The sequence below is a fragment of the Platalea leucorodia genome (genome assembly GCF_965183815.1).
Source record: "Platalea leucorodia genome assembly, chromosome: 8".
Classification (NCBI taxonomy): Eukaryota; Metazoa; Chordata; class Aves; order Pelecaniformes; family Threskiornithidae; genus Platalea; species Platalea leucorodia.
Window position 1 is genome coordinate 46368613 of NC_138830.1, and position 20964 is coordinate 46389576.

The window sequence follows — 20964 nt, forward strand, 5'->3', positions numbered from 1 at the left end:
TTTTTTTGTTGAATTTTACCTTTGGGCATACAGCGAGTCCAAGAGAAAAAGGCAGAAGTTGAGTGACCGGGTGCGTTGCTTGCTGCTGATTTCCCTGACCATCAGTAGGGAAAGGCATTTGGGTGACGTGAAACTTGCACTAAATAGACCGGAGACTGCCAGAGACAGGCGGGTTGCGGGCGGGCGGGTGGGGGGGGGGGGAAGGAGAAAGCCTTTTCTTTTTTTTTCTTTTTTTTTTTTTTCGGTAACCAGAGCTGCGGAGGGAGCTCCCCCCCCCTCCCCGTAAAAGTTTTGGGCACGATCTCCTCTGTCAGTCGGTCCAGTGCCCAGGGAAGCAGCGTGAAGGTGTGTGCAAATGTTTACGGACTTTTAATTTCGGAGCCATCGGGCCCGAGGCTTGCAGCCCCCCTTCCCTGCTTTGTCTTTAGGCTCGGTTCACGGCGTAAGCAGTTGTCTGCCAGTGGCTCTGGAGGCAGACCCGAGCGGTCGCCGTCCCTGTTTATAGAGACAAAGGTAATTGCCAAGTCTGTAGTTGTGCCCCTCCGGCTGCGCCCAGCGCGGGCCGGGGCGATGCAGACGTTGCCGTCGAGTCACGGGAGCGGCGGGGCGACTCCTGCCGCCGGCCCTGGCCCCGCAGTGCTGGGGATGGGGCGGCCGGGACCGCCGCGGGGGTGTCGCCCCTGGTGCTCGCCCGGCTCTGCTGGTGAAGGGGGACGGGTCTCCGGGGAGGGAGCAGCGCCGCCCCGAGCAGCCGCCCCGGGGAGGCGGCGGGGCGCAGCTGCCCCGGCCGCGGGCGGGGCGGGGGTCCTGCCGCCGGCTGGGCCCCGACCCGCCCTGGCCCCGGCTCCCCGGCAGCGCGGGCGGCCTCACGGCGGGTCCTCAAACCTGCCGGTTCCATTTCACGTCTTAAATGTGCATGAAGGAATTAAACTGCACGAGTGAATAACAGCATTAGTTTCAATTAATTTTTATCCTGGCAACAATAAACTTTAGAAACAAAGCGCTTTTACATCCTTAATTAGTCTTGCTTCCCATCTGTAGTCTTTTAAGTGCCTGCTCCTTGATTTAACTTTGTCCCTCCTTCAGAGCCGCCTCCTTTTTCATTCTTTTCCCTTTTTTCTCGTTATCCCTTCCAGACTGCTGCCTGTTTCTTTCCTGCAACCTTTCACCTCCCCTGTCCCTATCTGTCTGCTCTGCTCTGTGCAGTTTATTTCTACTGTATTTTCCCAACATCAACAGCAGTATTGGTTACCATGGCCCCGAGCTATGTGCAGAGGTGGGAAAGCTTCATCCGCCCAAAAGTTCTTACACTTTTGAAGTCTTTCTTTTAGTAGGATCTGAAATGTATCATCTAGAGTGTGTATTAAATGAACAGTATTCCTGAAGGCTTTAGAGCAAGAAAGGCAACACCCTGGAAAATTCTGCAGTCTTTCAGCATTCTCTGCCCTAGGGTTATAGCCCTGGGCACGGAGCTGAATGGAGCTCTTACAACTGCCTTCTGTTTACCTTTTATGGTTAAAATAACAGCTTAGCAAAGAAGCAACTTCATGGAGAAACGATTCAGTGAAATCATCTCAAGCTGTAGCAGCATAGCTAGTTTAATCACCCCTAGAGAGCTGAACAACTGTGAGCACAATGGGACACAAAATCATTTTGTGTGTAAATGAGCATGGCATTGTGATTATTTCACTTTGCATGGGCAAATAGTTTTTACAAGCAGTACTTATGCAGTTAGCTTAGAAAGGCAGAAAAAGATAAGCTGGCTCTGAAAGATCTTGGTGTGCAATGTTTGAAAAACTAAATATTCAGATAATTTGGGAATCAGGCTCTATTGATTTTGCCTTCAGCAGGTTCCTGTGTTACTTATTAGAGCAGGGTTATTGCCTGTGCCACTAGTTGGGATGCTGCATCCTGTTGTAGGCAACTAAAGAGCAAGGATTATTTTACATGGTTTAATAAATGAAGTTTGTTAGTGTTTCTGCGATATTTACCCTTAAGGTTTTAATTTTCACATCAGTATTAGAAAATATGTGCATAAAGACTTTCACTGGATAAATACATTTAGGATTTTGCTTTGTGCATAAAATAAGTACATTACTCAGTGTGATGAATTTGAGCTGTGTTTTACATTAAGAAGAGGAAGGAGTCATTAGATATAGGGTTACGGTACCTTAAGAAATAGGGGGTATTTATTTTTTTTTGAGCAATAGGAGTGTTTTCAGTGCCCTTTATGTAGTGCTGAACAATTATGCCCCTTGATAATTTGCTCGTACGAAAATGATTGAATTCCACAACTTTAATAAAAACGTAGGATTCATTTTTTTTTAATACGAAACCTCTCCAACCAGGGGAAAAGCCTGTGTTTCAATTCCCCTTCTCCTCCCCTCCCTCAGAAAGCCAATGGCACCCTCAATAAGCATGAAAAGCCATAAAAGTTTGAGAACTATTTTAGCTTTCCAGTGATTTTCTATAATTAAGTGTTTTTTCAACACATGCTCTAGCTGAGAGATGCCAAAAGCAGAGGATTGTTCAAAAGGTCCCTCCAGTGAATAGTATAAATTAAATATCTACTGTGTGAGTATGGCCTCACTGAGAATCTCAGACTCTTTACAGATCAAGGAATTTACTGGTATACTAACATTAAACAAAATCCTAAGATAGCAGCAGTGTTTAAATATGCACAATAGATTCAGATCACTTGATCTTTAGGTATCTGTGCATATTTTAAAATTGAAGTCTGTATTTCAAGACAAATGGTTAAGTGTAAGATGCATTTACAGAGGACTGGAAGTCCTTTGATTTCATTTGGAAATTGTAACAAGGGGTACAGATGAGCCCTAATTAGGCACTTGTTTTGTGAAACTGCATGAGGTTTATTTCTAAGGCAGCTCTGTATTCTGCGAGGTCTGTACCTTTATCATTAGTGATAATAGTTGGGGTCTGAACAAAGACAGGGTTGACATTCAGCCTGGATCTTCTGACCCTTTCATTTAAGTGAAGGAGTAGAGAGTGAACATGAGTTTACAGTGCTCTTTGGTAAGAAAAAAAAATCTTTGTCTGTGTTGGCAGACAGATGAGGCACCCGCAGATTAGTAAACACGTTGCTAAAATACTGTAGGTACTTAGATACTAAGTTGCTTTTAAAAGTTAGTTCTTTTATTTATGCTGTATGACATATTTACTGAAGATTGCCCACAACAGGCTCTTGTGGGAAACAAGAAAGCAACGTCTTGAGTCATGAAAGGATTCAATCACTTTCCTTGAAGGTGGTGCTGTAGTAAAAATGTTAATGCCCAATTTCGCATCGGCTGACACAGAAGTCCTAGGACAGAGTTGGTATTTGCTTCGTGTTCAGTGCAGATGTCCGTCCAGCCTCCGAAGAGAAAAGGATGTGGATTCATAATGGGGTGATGTATTTCTGTGCTGTAGATGCAGGAAATTCTTAGGAGCTAACCAAGATGAAATACAGTAAATGGAGATGTTGCGATGACTTTGTGAGGCTGTCCAGATGTATTAAGATTTTTCAGTCCCTTTCTATATAGCTCAGAATTTTTTTTACAAAGAATGTTGCTAATTGTATGTTCATCGAGTGGCGTAGCCAGGCATCTTGTGCAATATACTGCTAAGAGAAAGGCAAGACCAGCTTTAGATTTCTAAGAAACATTGTCAAAGTAATGTGGGAGAAATGGGAATTCACATTGCAATGCTGCATGTAAAGTGCTTGTCAGATATAAGGAAGAGCCTGGATGCTTGGTAGCATGCTTGCAGAACAAAATACCAAGAAAATTAGATTATATTCAGAAATGTCTTCAACTATAATGTTTTGCATATGTTGCTTTACCCATAAGGGGGAGAATGGATGGACATTTTCTTAAACTTTTACAAAAGGTTTTTTTTTCCGTTTGACATGTTTGCCGTCTATACCGATTTAACTGAAATCAGCTTTGAGACACACATTTCATGCAGAATAAGCTGTGCTTTTCTTACAGAAGAGAATTGAGGAATTTTCTTTTGCTATGGTTGTCCTGTTCATTTTTAAGACACTTCAGTATTTTTTGTCTTTGTACGTTAGCTGGAGATTTTTTGACTTAATTCAGAAATTTCACTAATTTTCAAATATTTTTAGGGCAGTAAACATTGGGTGGATTGTTGCATTTGTAATTTCACATGCCAGATTGTACAGTAATTTCTAATGTGTCTTGTCATGAAGGCATGGGTCAGTTTATATATCTTCCTGTTTTCACTGCTTCCAGGTATTAATTGCTTTCAGTTTGAAAGCTTATTAGTTCTTTATGTCTACTATTAAGGCTTAACTGAAAATTATCCATTTATTTCACAATTATTGAAAATAAACCAGAAAATTGATCTTAGTTTGATGTGAAATTTACTAGTATAAACTAAATGCCTTGGGTACTGAGGAAGTCACTAATTTAGAGGTGTCTCGTTACTGAGACAAACTTGCAAAAACCCCTGAATCCCAATTCACAAATTGGTTATTCGTTTGTCAGGGGATATTTCACATCTAACACATAAGCCCGCGACCTTTAATTAGAATTTTGCAGTTTGTTTTATGCCCCTTGAGGCTGACACCTTGAAAATTTTTTTTCTTGATTTCTTATTGCTAATAAGCATCTTTCTCTTCCCCTCTGGTACTTTGAAGAAAATGATGCAAATACACTTAATTACAGTGGTGGCAATAATTTGTTAGCTGAATATGTGATCAGGCAGATGCAAAAATGATCTGATTAGATCTGTGATCACACTGGAAAGAAAGGTAGCACACTGCTACATTTAAGAGAAACTGTTCTTTTTTGCCTTCCCTTTGCAGGAGGGAAGAAGCATGTCCCGTCTGTCTCTAACACGGTCCCCGGTTTCTCCGCTGGCTGCTCAAGGAATTCCTCTCCCAGCTCAACTCACCAAGTCGAACGCTCCTGTGCACATCGATGTAGGAGGACACATGTACACCAGCAGCCTGGCTACCTTGACAAAGTACCCAGACTCCAGGTGAGACCTCGGTGTTGTCAGGCTCGCTGCCCATTTCTGTTCATTGCATGGAAAGAGGCATGTACCTGTGAGGAATATTTCAATGTGAAATATGATTTATTATATATTCACCAGTTATGAATAATTCAGTTTCCGATTTATACAGTAACTTCACTGGGGTTCGACAGAAAAAAAAGCCTGTAAAATTTATGTATTATTTAGAGAGTCTATTCATTTTCTCTCTCAACGTCTTCTGCACTTTGCTGATACATTTGAGGCACCTGTTGGTGTGCTGCCCTAGATTATTTCCAACTGTACCAAGCAACTTCTTTCTTTCAGATTTAAGGGAAAAAAGAATTCCTTTTTTTCTTCCTTAAGAAAACAGAACGGCTCTGTTACACTGGGACTAATGGATGCTTCTGTCGGCCAGCCAAAATCCTAACCCCTGTGGTAGCTGCGTGCCTCGGTGTCAGCGGTCATTTCCTTCGGGCCGTGGCCGGCCGACCTGCTCTGTCTGCTTGCAGCTGCAGATTGGATTGAATCTTTGCATGCTTAAAGGTAGCTGATTTGTGCTGGACAGGTTGGTGACACATCTGGCACGATTTATTTAGATCTGGCCAGTATTATCTCAGAGTAGACTCCAGATATGCCAAATTATGAATAGATATGGCATGAGGGTATATTTGTGTATATGACATAGAGTCTCTTTATGATTTGCCCAGCTCCCAGTCCCGTGGGGTACTGGGCACCATGAAGGATGGGGGATTCTGGGCAGCATCGGGCCTATGATGGTAAGGAACCGCTGTGTTAAGGGTTAAAGCACATTCATTGGAGCAATATGTTCAGACATACCTGAATTTGATTACAGTTATGATCACTAAACCAATTCAGCTTTTTGTTATTCAGACTGCTTATTTTTGAGAAGGGTAAGTGCCTCATATGTAACCAAGAGAAGGTGTAGATGTGCAGTGCCAGGGTGCCCAGCAGACTGGTTAAAGGAGGCACCATTGACTCAAAAGCAAACCGGAGCCCAGGTCAGCAGGTTTCATTGCCAGAGGTTTTGCTGCCTGCATGGCCGTAAGGGCATTTCCATAAAGGACAGATATTTTTTTTTTTTTTGGTATGACAACCAGTGTAGAGCTCTAGTTTCATTTGAAGATTTTTCCTTTAAAAGAACTGGGGATTTTTTGCACAGATTTGGCAGGTTCCCAAGCAATAAATGACATTTATGGAGACACCTTGAAACGCCTCTGATGTCATAAAGCATATGGCTGTGATTTCATTCCAAGGAAGGGAAGCTGCTGAAATTCTCTCTGGGAAAGAAACAATTATTAAAATACCTGTATTTTATGGTCAGGCCAAAACAATACGATTTTTCTGGACAGTGTCTGTTTAGTGATGTCTGTGTGGTACTGCTTTAATCATAGAGAAGAAATCTGTTCAGTGGGGAGAGATTTATAACAGAAGCAGACAAATGCTTCATAGTATAAAAAAACACAGGGAAGATTCAGCAGTTGTAATAGAGTAGCACATCTGTTTCCACATTTTAAAATATCACTGCTGACACTATTTTTAAAATATGCCCCATATCAGACTTACTTAATAAAAGCTTCGGTTATGGAAGCTTTGGGAGAATATACATAAATTCACAGATTTCATTTAAAGAAAATAGAGTACTGATCTAAAACCTTTTTTTTTTTTTCCTGTTTGATAAATAACAAAAGCGTATTTCTTCACGTTTTGTACTTGGTTTAAACTGAAAGTACAAAACTGTGACTGACCAGAGCTCACATGCTGCCGATGTTTTGCTGTGTACTGTCTTTTGTTTGTATTGCTGTGTTACCTCAAGGCTTGAATGCTTTTTCAGCTGCTCAAACTTCAGTTCTCACTGAAGTAAGAACTTACAGGATGAGACCTGTAAATCACATATATTTTTATAGCAAAAGATAACCCTTCACCAGCATCCCAAGTAGGACATATTGCTACATACATTAGGAAGCTGGATGAAGTGTACACCTTAATTTATTATTTCTTCCTTTTTTTTAAATTTGCTTTTTAATTCATTTTTTTTTATTTGTTTTTCTGCAGTGCTGCATAGTAGACTTGATTGGTTACCCCCCATTGAGTCTGGCCTGCTCTCATTCCTGGTTAAGGCAAAGTACTTGCAGTTATTTCAGTGAGGATGGTTGGAGCTCCTGATGGTGCTTCACTTCCCTGGTGTGTATATCTTCCGTAAGGCAGAGACTGTCTTCGCAGTGGTCTGCCCGGGAGCGGAATCCCGGGTCTCTCACAGGTGCAGGAAGAAGGAGATAGCTTTTCTGAGCAGGACATCCTAAAATAATGCCAGAGCACTGTTAGCTTATGCTTCAGAGATAACATGCATGGCCACATACAGAGGCATGGCCATACTCAGCCGCACGCAGAGCTTTCTGGATTATTTTGGACAGCATATTAAACTCCTGGTCTGAGCATGAGTTTAAAAGCTTCAAATCTAAGAAATATAAGAAATTTGTAGATTGTATTTCAGCAAAAGATGTAAGCATATGCTGAAATGCTTTGCTAAATCTTAGCTCCAGTCACATAAAATAGTTTGCGCTCACTAAAATAGAAAGCTGTGGGAATAAATTTCCTGTTTATTTGTGTAACAATCTCTATTTCTTTCTCTCTGCTCCAAAATCCTAACTAGGTGTTTAGCTTGTAGTATATACTGTACCTGTATGTTTAAGGACACATACAGACTGTGAGCATGTGTATAAATACAATCAGGGTATGCATACACAGAGACATCACATGCTAATGGAAAACAGAAAAAAATAAATAATCAAATCATGTTTATCCTTCCGTAGTATTTTGAGGAGGCCCAATCCTGTTAGGTCCTGAACAAACTCAGTTCATGTTGACTTCAATGGGAGGGAAGAGCTCCCAGCAGCTTGCCAGATCAGGCCCAGCAGGAGCAAGTATAGGTATGACCAGTTCCTGCCTATACCTGCTCTCCAGTCACCCCTCTGGTATGATATAAATTACACCTGACAGCAGGCAGCGTGATACATTTCTTATTGTAATTTGTTAGGATTGACTGTGCTCAGCCTACTCGGCAGGCTCTGCTTGGCTGTTCCCAGGTTATGTGGTTGGCTCTAATTCGGGGAGAGAAAGGACCCAATTCTGGAAGTCTTACTCACATGAGTGAATGGCTGGTGATGTGAAGTCGGAGGCCAAATCTTGCATTTCAGTGATCCCAGAGTTGTTTCAGAGCAACTTTGACAAAGTCTTTGATGTTGTTTGTATTAGCGCAGCTGCTATGAGAAGAGCATTTGTCCATTGATTAGATTTGCATAAGTAAAGGGTGCCAGATTAGGCATTAAAGGGGGTAGACGCCCTCTTTCCAGTAAATTTTTATGGGCTACATAAATTCTCTCATCTAAAAAGGAGAAAGCTTGAGCAGCGCACAACCGGTGTGACAAAGGAGAAGAGGGTTGAGCAGCCACTGTCAAAAATGGTTTCCAAACCACTTACCCTCACCTTGTGCACTACTCTTACACACCTATCCAGTTGGCTTTTTGAATGAAACGCCATACAAGAAAGAAAGAAAGCTGGCCTTTCAGAGGGTTAAAGGCAAGAAAAATGAGAAACATATAAAAGAAACTGTGATCAACAACAGCGTAATGATGGTGGTCACAGAAATTATCTCAGAAGTAATATCATTAATCCCTCTTCCTGTAGCTACTTGAGGCTGCTTTCCATGCATACCCAAAACTGCCATTAAAGTTAACAAACTTTGGAGGTGCAAGGAGGCTGATGTTGTCTTACCTGGATCTGAGGCTCAATTTCAGTAGCTTATTTTCAGCAAGTTCTCCCACCAAAACTCCCAACTGTGGTAGTTGTGAGTTACAGGAAGAAAGAAAAAAAACCCTGTTGAATTCAGTCTAGTGACTCTTACCATCAACATCTTATTTCTAAAGTAACTGGCTAAGTAGACAAATTATTCATCTTTGAGAGCATTTCTTCTAGAAATTCCATTCATGTTTCCACCCAGAGGACCTCTAAAACAGCCCCTTCACACATTGACACTTGAATATGGATTTATATGACAGATTGTAAAGGCTGCAAAAGCTCTAGCACATTTATAAAGTGAGTCGCAAATTGTATTTATCCAAGGGAGTGAGACAATTCTCTAAAAAGCAAACCCACACCAAAAGTCCAAGCTCCTAATGTGCAGTCAGGAATACCCAAAGACATTGCCAGATCCTCCAGTCTTATCCCACTGAACTCAGTGGGAGACGTCTCATTGACTTCAAGTGGAAAAGAAGTTCCAAATCTCCATATACCACAGCAAGCCCCAGCTTCTCGATTTCACTGGAAATTTTGATACCACTTTGCATTTCTGTTAGAAAGCAGAACAAGATTTCTGTCCTTTTTGCAGCCCTGAATAGTGTTTTTAACTCAGAGACTAGCTGTGAGCTCTTTGTGAGTTGTTCTGCTATAAAAGCTAAATATGTTTACCTTACATTCTTGGTTAATTAGTATTATTTGTTGTATAACCCTCTATTAAAGATACATATGTTCTTTTGTTCAAAATGTATTTCTAAAAGCTCATGCTTTTTGTGGCATTAGTCATGTGATAAAAGCGAGCAGGAATAATTTTAATTGAAGCGGCAACGTCTAGGTGGGAATGGTGTGGGTGCGCAGACCCCAGGGAGCCTCCCCCGCCAGTTTGTAGCGCACTGTGTTTGGGACCTCTCTGCTCCCAGCCTTTCCTCTTCAAGAAAATGGGGCTTTTTGGCCCCACGGCCCAAGGGATGCTGAGCCAGTGCTAACATAGTGCATGTCCTGATCTCAGCTTTTGGGGCACCTGGGCCCCTTCTCTGGAGGCTCTGTCCTCCAAAGAAAACCAGCACAGGCTTTATTAACTGTTTCAGAAACTAATTACCTTAGCTGTTACAAGACATAGTAGAGTTTTCCAGGCATATCTGTGCCCCACTTTCCTCTGAACCCATGGACTTCTTTGGTGATTTACAAAGGAGTCCCCTGAAGCACGTGTCTTCTTCTCTGAATGTTTCTTGCCAAAACAAACTGTCATTCTTGTATAGACCCACCCTCAGACAAGCTCTCCTACCAAGCATGACCTTCTGATTCTAGCTACTCTGTAGGTATCTGTGGTTTTTAATTCCCCTACCTTTTCCTCCAGCACCTCCATCTCTCTGGTTGCTGGAGCTCAGCGCTGACACCTGAGATCTTCTGCTTCTCCTCCCTTTTCTGCAGCCGCACCAAGCTGGACTGAGTTAGGGGAATGCTCTTCTTCAAGTTTTAGGACCCCTCTGTTGTCCCTGACAGAACATGATTGCTGACCCCATATATCCAGATGCAGTGGTTTCATAAGCTCCTGCTGCCGAGATCTACAAGACAGATTTTCCACATCATCCTTTACACTAAGGGCTCTGTACTGGGTCTGGACGTAGCATACCTGAGAACATCTCACATTTCTTGTTCATGTAGGATCGATCCAGTGTCACTCTTACAATAACTTACTTACTTGCTAATTTCCCATCAAATCTGTGTATTACTGATGTTACTGCCTGAAAACAATGTCCAATTAGCAAATTTTGTCACTTACCCCATGATGGCAGTTAGGGTGTAAATCAGTCCTTAAACAAGGCCTGTACTCCAGACAGATTAAGTGGAGTGAAGACCAGATTTGTTCGTAACTGGAGATTGCTGGTGGCTGTGAAAGCACAGCACAGTCGAGGGCAGGATCCCAGTCTGGAGCAGAAGCGGTGTCAGCTTTCCTGGGCCAGCAGAGCCTCCTGCCAGCCCTGTGCCACAGCAGTCCTGCACCACTGCGGCATTGGTAGCATTCATCCCAACTTAGGTGTCTCCCAAACCTCTCCACACCACTGCCATTCCATACCGCTCACCCACACAGCGTCTGTATGTTGTCTTGTCCCTCTTCAGTCCCTCCGTCATCGCTGCACACCTGCTAAATGACTCTGTTTTAAGCACAGTGAAGGACATAGGTAAGCATGCTGCCATGGCACATTTCACCATTCGTAAGATACCACTCTTCTCACTGAGGTCAGTTGTTGAGCGCCCTGTTTGTGGGGTAGCACCAGGCTCTGACACTCGCGGGCTACGAACTGTTGTATATTACCCAAAAGCAAAGAGTTTCTGAGTCAGAGCCAGCAGCCCACGTTCAGGCAAAGCGCTACAAAATGTGCCTGCATGTGAGCTGCAGCGCAGAGCTCATTAATTTTAATAGGTATTGTGAACTTAAACCATACACAGACTTTAAAGCAAAACACCTGAAGAGGCCGGACCAAGTGTTTTTCCTGCGCGGTACAAATGCTCAGAGATGCAGGTTATGGGCACGGTGCATGAGCACTGTGCACACGTAACGACACTGCACACCAGCGCAGCAGCTCTGCAGAGAGCGGTGAGCCTGCCAGGGCTGCCCAGGGCTCTGCCTTTGTTTAAGGCAATCAGGTGTATGCTGCAGATCAGAACAAATAAAGGAGCCGAAAACCAGAGGTTTTGGTTATGTGCAGCACCTTTTCTGAATTAACGTAAGAATTTTCATGGAGATCAAAAATAATTTGTGGTTTCATTTCATGCACTTGCAATTTAGAGACAAATTTTTTGAGTTCTTCTTATTTGGTTGTTGACTGAGCACATCTCTCTTTGGTTTCCAAGGGAATTTTGACCAGCAGAACCCTTCAGGAAAAAACCCTTAAAAAGGGCCTGTCCCCTTTCCATCCTCTATGTCTCCCCAGTCTACCTGTGGACGTTGCGCTTACCAGAGTGGCAGCTGGAGCAAGCGAAGGAACTCTCATTGCCAGGCTGCTGAATCAGATAGATAGTGTCAAGTGAACCAGTCTTTCCGTATCTGCGAAGCCAAGTATTGCCGTTTTGTACGGGTGCTGCGTGGCTGAGGTCACACAAGTCCATGCAGCGCTTTGATAAGCTCTGGGAAAAGTGGGAAGCGTTCATTCCTATGGGCAGACGTGCATTGCTGCTAGGATGCACCCAGCACAGCTCCTGGGTCCTGCGCGGGGCAGAGCACAGTGGGTGGAGGTGAAGAACCATCTCCTCTTGCAGACAGACTGGCTGGGGCCGCTACGGCAGGAGTCACACCAGTTCCAGGTCTGTGAGCACCTGTGCCAGAGAAGGGGCGCATGGCTTGGCCTCTATGGAAAACAAAAATAATCTGTAACAGGGATGTAATTACAGCTGGGAATGGTGATGTTAGATACACTGTCTCTAGCTTTCACTAATGGGAAAAAGTCTTGGATTCAGGGTCTGGCAAAGCCCATAGAAGCACACCATGATAGCAGATTTCCCCACGTTACCCAGGGCTGTTGTTGCACAGCTGGAGCGGTAGCTTTGGTGGTAAAGGAGAATAGTCCCTGTAACCCTTACTCTTCACTGCAGTGACTTGGGGAGATGGGAGGGAAGGAATTTATATAGAAACTGATTCTTCAGACCTGTTGTGTCCACCTCTCCAGGACCTCCTGCTAACTGGCATGTAGGGAGCCACAATAGAGCTGAGCTGTCTGCTGTGATAAAGGTCTTTACTCCTTATTGGACTTCATAACCGCTGCCTTGCCCAGCACAGCCACTGCCTGGGGACTGCCCACAGGCTCTGGAGACGAAAGCAGAGTTTACCCTTTGGGAACACAAATCTTACTGTAATTGGGTGCTGAGATTGGGCCCAGTTGATGAATGAATTATTTGTGTGCTTACTTGGAATATTTGATGAAACATACAAGAAAGTACTGCCTAGCTAGTCTCTGAAGAATGCTTTTTTGGAAATTATTGTTTCTCTGCATACATTTACAGCCTGGGTTGTGTGGAGTTGTAGGCATAAATGGGTATTATGGCAACTAGGAAGGGGCAGACCAAGCTAGTCATGGAGTGGAGAAGACAGCAAATCAACACTCGTCTGACTTACAGAAATAAAATGATGGCTGTGGTGCTATGCCTGGCACAGGCTGTTCAAAAAAACCTGAATTTGAGAACATGGCACATTCCTATCCAGATACTAGCTTATTCGGCTCGGCTAGTCAAAAGGAAGAGCAGGCGTCTCTGTGCAGCTCGTGCAGCCTGGCTGTGGTCAGGAGGGATGTCACTTACAGCCTCTGAGAGGAGTCCAGAAGATGAATGTTGAACAGTGTCTCCAGTACCTGCGGTGCAAAACCCAGCTGACCGTGTCGCGTTTTCTGCTCTTCCCTTTCTTCTTCTGCAGTGATAACAAGACTGTAGCTGAGTTACACTTAGCACATTAGTAATTCCCACTCTTCCTGCTTACAACAGGTTGAAAAGTAGTCTGGTTTATTAAAACTCACAAAGAGAAGCCAGCAGAGAAGGGGACCAAAAATTCAATTTTATTTTGTTTTTGGTTTTGTTTTTTTTTGTTTAGCACTCTATGTTGATAGTAGTTTCTGAGGTTAGTTGGTCAAGTACTTTGTTATTTCTTTCATTGCTACTTTCACTTACCACTCACCTGACGGGGCACTTCGGTGCCAGCAGCACAATTTAAGAATTTTTCAGCAGTCGTTTTCAGGGCAGTAACATGAAAAGCATTAGCAGGATATTTTGAGAAACCACTCCCATAGGATGCTGTGGAAACCTCTCTCCTCCTTCTACGTGCTGCTAGTGGAGGCTGTTTCCTGCTGATGAGCATGGTGTGAAGTACTGCATCTGTGCTCAGGTTCAGAGGTGTAGCAGCTTTACACTTAAAGCAGAGGAGAATCTCCTTTATTGATTGATTCTTCATGTGCTGTGCATCCAGCTCCCTCATCACATGGAGAGGAGTTATGTAAAGATGCGGATTCCATAGCTTTGTACTGGAAATTGTGTCCTGAGGTCACAGCTAACCACCGTACCAGTGGAGCAGACGAGGCGTTACCTCTTCATATTTCGTCTTTGAATACATGTCACTGGTGTTTGTCTTTTGATTTATAAACTTTTGATTTATAAAGACCCTGCAATGGCAAGTAGACCTGGTCTGCTTAGGGGGATATTATTTCATGAACTACTTAGGAAGTTTATAAAACAGACTCCCTAGATTATGAAGCAAAGGGGTATCTATTTTGTAAGGAACATGTTACGAAATGAATTTGTCTCTAGGCCTAGCTTAATTATTTTAATGATCCCACTGGTGGTTGTCGTAGGTGTCGTTCTGTGTATATATTGTGACCTACATGCTTGTGATCATTTATGAAATCTAAGATTTAAAAATACATTGGACCTTATTAATTCCTTGCCTGCTTTCACTGAAATAAATGGAGGTGGTTTGGATATTGGTACATTGGGCCAATTCTCTCTTCCAGTGAAGTCAATGAGAGTTTTACCGTAAGCTTAAATGGAAACAAAATAAGCCCTATTCTTTTAGAAAACTGCCCTAATAATAAACCTGGCCAAAATAATCCCTAGTGTAACCCTGTTGACCTTTGTAGAGTTACACCAGGGATGTATACTGATGTGATGTGTGGAGAGGAGTTACGAGAACCTGAACGCTGTGGTAAGATGCTTCTGCTGGGTATCCACCGTACTCGGTCTCAAAAACATCTGAAGGTGTAAAACCAACAGGCAAATGAAGACAAAACGTCGTGCACTTATGGGTGCGCGCACATACCTTTCCTGGTGAGATGGCCTTCCCAAAGAGATGACTCCACTGGTTTTGAAGGAGTTACTCCAAATTTGTACCTGTATAACTGAAGTCAGAATTAATCTATTCATGGGTTAATAATATCTTTAAGAACAAAGTGCATATTTAAATAGAAGAAATATCCAGGCATGCGAACACAGGATTCATATGTGAAAGCGTAAGGGGGGCTAGATCTCTCGAGCACACAGTTACAAGATGGTGTGGAGGATGCCAGGCTGTCGCTGACACAGGTCGTGCCCGGTGCTGCTGCTAGCCGCATGGACTTTGCCAAGTTTCTCTGTTACATCAACGTAGTAAACTGATAAGTACACCTCGTCCTTGCAGCACATCAGCTTGTTCCCTTGTGCTGTACTGACATTAAATGCATAATCTGGTAACTGAAACAGGTAAGTATTGTCAATCAGTCTCATCCCTAGTATAACTTCATTGATACAGAGTTACACCAGGTTGGTGGCTCTCCTTATCTGGTTTGATAGCTGGGAGAAGCTGCAGAGCTGGAACTAAAATCCAGTTATAAAGTCAGATCTCCATGCTCTATCCACCACACTGCCTACTCCTTCACCTCATCTGCTGTGATTAGCATGTACTTCAATCTTTTGATGCTTAAAAAAGAAATTACACCTGTAAACATTTTAGAGGGGTTTGTTTTTTGTTTTTACCTGATCTGCTCTCACTTGAAACTCTGCCAGGCAGGATGGCCATTAGCTTCGCATGCATGCACGACTGCATTCCTTATTGATGCAGTCACCGTGACGACTGCCTGCCTGTCAGAGCTGGGCACCAGGACAGATAGGCTGAGCAGAGGTATTCCCGTGTTCACCTGTACTGTGTTGATTTCACTCTGCTGCGGTATGATATGCGTTCAAAGGCTAAAATTGCTGCTTTTTTATCTGCTGAGGACCACATAAAGCAAAACCTGAAAGGAGTCCTGCACGTGGATGCTGGGAAGCTATTGTACAGCATTTGCACCGTTACTCTTGGTCAGACTCTGAAGGGATCAGTTGGCAAGCATTGGAAACAGATTTGCACCGTAAAGCTGAAACGCTGAAGGAATCCCAGTCCAAAGGGCAGGCTCCCGTTACGCCTCTCTCCTAATGGAGTGCAGATGCTACCAGTGCTGCAGGTAATCCGTTTAGATCTGGTAGATGCTTTTGCAGCAGCAAGTCTCTCTCTCTTGAGAAAGCAGACAATGAAAATGAGGGACTCTTTTTAACCTCTTTGGTGTCATACTGTGTTATGCCAACAAGTTGTACCACTACAATTTACACCAAAAGCTGCAGCTTTGGCATTTGGGGAATGTGGTGTGCCTTCTGGGAGACCGCTGCCTAAATTCTGCTGTTGCACAACTTAACATACAATTTCACGGACAAATCTGGCTAGTGGAACTCCATGGGAACCAGTAGATGACAATAGAGAAACTGGGTCCTCTGCTTGTGCTGGGGTTGTCTGGGAGGGAACAAGGGCTGAATTTGGGCCAGTAGTATTTAACACTGCTGTTGAATGAGGAAAAAAATTCAATGACCACTTCTTAATCTTGCAGAGGGGGGAAAAAAAATCACGCATGGATTTGTAACCAATTCCAAACATATTTCTTCTTCTGTTCACATCCAGTTATATTCTGTTTGCAGACACGAGGGTTAAAGCCGGGGCCTGCTTCTGCTTTCAATTAAATCAAAGGATGTTTTGGCCTTGACTTCACTGGGACCAGAATCAAACCCATGACCATAGTATTGTATTTAAGAATGAATCTCTCACAGTCACATAAAAAAGCCAGGTTCAGCTTTCAGTATCTCATCAGCATCCAACAGTTAACTGTTTTCTTATTATTTTAAAGTTTTTGCCAAGCTTAATTCCGTAGGGCAAGTGTCCTCTGTGCAGCAGGTGTATTGCTGTCTCCTTCCTGGGTGCGGGTTCCCTCTCTGTAGCCCCTAGACAGGAGCTCCCCCTTTTTTTCATGAACATGGCCGTGGCGCTGTGCTTTTCCCAGCAGACATGTCGGCGGGTCGCTTCCTCTCTGTCCCTGCTCTCCGGCTGCAGTAACAAAAAACCTACTGGTGATTCCTCTTCGCTTGTGCCTTTCATCTGCCAATGGCTTGGGCTCACCAGTAAAAACTGTTACACAAGTCTTCTTACTTGGTATGGATATATGGGCTTTGGTGGTTGTTTTCCCTTCAAAATAGCTTTTTAACAAATCCTTCTTGACGTGTTCAGTTTAAGTGAACAGCCAGGAAAAATATGTTGGGTACAGCTTAATCAAATGTAGGAATAAACAGGAGCATCATTCATTCACCATTTTAAGCATGATAAGAAAAACACAGATAGAACTGGATGCAACTTCCCAATCACATATATGCTTGTAGGAATTATAACTGGTTACAGTCTGCCTGCAGCTCCCCACAATGTCTTTGTGCCAGAGTGAGCGGTGGTGCGAGCTGTATTGGAGGTGTACAGTAGTATAATTGCAGCAGCGTTGCATTCTGGGACTGGGTAAAATTGGTGTAGTTTACTTACTGGAGGACAGAAGGATGGGCTGCAGGAAAAGCAAATAGTGGAAGAATTTAAGATAAGCCCTTTTTTCCCGTATTATCATTCTCAGCAATAAGAAGAGCTTTACCAGTTTAGTGAATCGGCATGCCAACCAACTGGTATCATTCCTGTTCACAGCAGTGGAGAGTTTCCCGATGCAGCGGAGGCAGGTGGGCACCGAGGGTAGCCTGGTGGTCCTGCTCATCCCAGAGAGTGCGGTGCTGCAGAGCCCCGGGCAGCCGGTGCCTGGGAACTTTTTCCTGTGGAACTGGAAATAAAAGAATCATAGGAAAAATCTGCTCAGCTTTTGCATGTCTGGGATCAGAAGTAAAGGGCTATGGCTCAAGCAGATGAAATATTGTAGCTGTTTGCACAAGCGGCAGGTACCAAAGTGAATGTGTTAGCTGTCACCATTTACACTTCATAAAAGGCTGTGCAGCCCTTGAGTATCTGTCCCTCTTTCTCCTGCTGTGTTCTGAGAAGTACTGGTTTCACAGCACCCACACATGCAAAGGATGCGGAGGGCCAGACTTGCACCCTGAAAGGTAAATGAGTTTACCTTTGACATTTTCCCTGCCTTCACTGAGTCCCAGTGGGAGTTTCACTCTTGACTTCAATGAGTGAGGATTTAGCCCATTTATATTAAAATAAAACTAGTATCTGCATGTTTTCCAACCTCCCAGCATGCTCAGTTGTACAAGGGTGATGTTAATGGAAGTAATGTCCAGCTCTAGTCAGATTTGAAAATCGTAGTAAAAATACTGAGTTAGCTCCTGCTTGAAGTTACAGCAAGTAGGTGAGGAGCAAGAGAGCTGGCATTTGGTGCAACCCTGTTCTCATCAGGGCCCTCATAGCACCGTGGTTTAGGGGGAAGGGATGGTTAAAGGAATAGCAAGAAGAGGCTTGTATAGGCAGGAATGTTTTATTTGAATTGTGCATCTTCTCATGTATTAACAACTTAATTCTGTTGAGTGCCCGCAACTCCCACAGAGTTTGAATTGAAATGCAGTTCTTGCAGGATTGGGACCTTTGGGAAACTAGGGAATGCTTTGGGAAACTAAGATGCCAGTTTAGGAGTTTGTTTTAAATTAAAGAATTTTTATTCCTGCATTGATTTTCATGGCCAAAATTTAGTGTCAGTTCTCTGTTGAGAAAACATGAAAGGCCAAGAAACCTTGCAGGGCTCAAATCAGAGCAGCAGCAACAATGGCATAATAAAAATAGGATGCTTTTAGCAATATAAATTTGTATTAATATTTTTAATCTTCACTAACTATTTAGACAAAAGTTTGGTTAGAATGAAGTAAAAGACACAAGAAGAGCAAAAGTAACCTGAACTTTATACTGGAAAAAATTATAGTACTGGAAATCCAGCTAACGTGCTTCTTTAACTTCAAATGTAAGTCCACAAATTAAAATGAAGATAGGAATTCTCAGATAGATAGGTATTACCTACACTGTATGAACTTCTGTGCAGTTACCTGGACTTTGGCATATTTCACTGAAAGGATAATATTTAGCTCCTACTGCTAACAAGTTCTGTGTTTTGAGGGTTCACATTATATTGTAATATTACTTGGTTACTTTTATTAAAAATATGCAAGTCAGCCAGACTCTGCCCTTCTCACTCTCCCCCAGTAGTTACCGCTTGTTAGGAATAGGGGTGGCGGAACTGGACTATCTTGAACTACAGTAACTGCAGCCTCTCCGCTTGCGCGGGGCTGCCGTGCATCTGCACACCCGCTGTGGTCAAGGCCTCTGTTCTGGCCATGGTTACTCCAGAGCAGCTCAGCCAGACCAAATGAATGCAAACGGTATGGTTAAGCATCAAAAAATAATGGGAGGCTGTTTGTCACTATCCCTGTTAGAAAGGATGAACAAGCCATGTCAGCGGCACGTAGGGAACTTTTAATGGAGAAATGCAAATTGTACCTGTATTTGGAAGTTACATTTTTTTTTCCTTGTTAAGTACAGCAAATGCATTTCGTGACTGAAGACTTAAATAAATGTGGTGGGATGCTGATGTGTGTAGTGAATGAGTGCCGTTCTGTCTGTATGTGTCTACTTATCTTGCCTGTAAATGTGGTTATACGCCGAATGCAATGAAAGGATTCGTAATACACCAATTAACATACTAGAAATTGTTTGTTTAGTGAAGTCTTTTTATAGCTGTTAAAATAACACACTAAAATATACAAACGCTACTTTAATAAGCCAAAATAAAATCATTAGCCTGGCAGAGGGCTGGATTCTGCCACTGTTACTCATGGCTAAGCAGCGCTTTGCTCCTGAGCTGTTGACTGCCCATGAGATGGGTGGCAGAAGCCCAGCCCTGGGGAACTCACACACTGCTGATAAATTTGGGATGAGTGGCCAGCGCTGGGCCTAATTCCAGCATCCCAATGAGGTGAAGGGCTTGGGGTTAATACCCTTGTAAACCTGGTGGGAATGAAAAAGCCTGGAAAGCAAAGCTCATGGGAGCCTGAATTCCCTTAGTTGCTGGTCTGCTCGTTGTAATTGTTTGACCACTCCTCCTCCCTCAAGACCTAATGGGATGCTTGGCCACACAGGTGGCTCTTGACTGCAAGAGAATTTTTTAATGCAGGAAAAGACTAGCTTCTCTACCTGGGATTAGTGTTTCCAATTTCTTTTCTTAACTGCTAATATATCTATAGGCAATACTGTCTCTACAAATGAAAAAATAAGTGTCATGTATCAAATTCTAAAAATACATATATATTTCCATGGAATTATATATCAAAGTCACCTGCCAAAGTGTCTTAAGTGTGGAGAAAAGCTGTTAGCAACAGGCAGAAGAGAAAGAGCTGTAGGATCTCTTATCCTTACCATAAATGCTTTGTGGTATTTCAAAAATAATAGGTAATTTCCACTTCAGTGGATTTTATTACCTGTTGCTTCAGTGGACTTTAATTGATAGTAACAGAGAACTGAAAACATAATTGTCCATGCCTTTGTTTTAACTACAAAATCCATTACATACCTAATTTTGCTTTTTAGTGATGGTATAAAAAGAAGAAAAAAAATCCTTCTAGGACTTCCCAAGAATGATTCTGCATGGTAGATGATAATGTTCTTTCTGGATTATTGACTTTTAAAAATACATGTTGATACTATATAGACTAGCTCTGATCTATTGCAAAAATAGATATTCTAGCCTGAACAGCAAAATATGAAGTATTAAATCTAGGTAATAGATCCTGCAGTTCCTTCAGGTGCTTAATAGTTAATGAGTGTAATATCCTTCAAAAGCACTGCAAAGTGAGCATATGGCTCAAAAAACTCCTATGGCATTCCAGGATCTGCGTTGGAAGGCAGGAACAAAAGGTTCTAGGAATTGGAGATGGATAAAGCTGTTACCTTGTGAGTTACCTCCTCCATCCCTCTGCTGAGATCGAACTGTACTATCGATGCTCTTGTTAAAAATTGTGAAAGGGGTTTTGGGGTTACAGGCTTTAGTATCTCCACTTGGTTCTCGCAGATCAGTTCTGTACTTGAGTATCTGTGGTCACTCACTTGTGCCATCAGGATTGAAGGGTCGGGGGCTGAGCAGCTGCCCTGCTGAAACGCGGGTGCTCACCCTGGTCTTGTAGGAGCGGTGGGAGAAGGAGTCGGTGGTGGGGGTGGCTCGAGCATGCACGGTGCTGTGACCTGCCTAACGCCGCAGGCTTGATGCTTGCACTCCATTTGGGACTGGAAGCCGGTACCTGATCTGGGCTTACTTATGCCAGAAACCCGCTTTGGGGCACCTCTCTGTGTCTTCAGGCACGTGAACC

General features: G+C 43.2%; 1 protein-coding gene across 1 annotated transcript in view; it reads left to right on the plus strand.

Annotated features, from left to right (window-relative positions):
- Nucleotides 1-3389: 3389 nt before the first annotated feature.
- KCTD15 (potassium channel tetramerization domain containing 15) overlaps nt 3390-20964 on the plus strand; it is a gene marked incomplete at both ends in the record, with an annotated part of 38236 nt that continues 20661 nt past the window's right edge. The window contains 2 exons of the mRNA XM_082319349.1: nt 3390-3407; nt 4829-5004. Of these exons, the coding sequence (XP_082175475.1) occupies nt 3390-3407; nt 4829-5004 (194 nt within the window). The remainder of the gene's footprint in view (nt 3408-4828; nt 5005-20964) is intronic.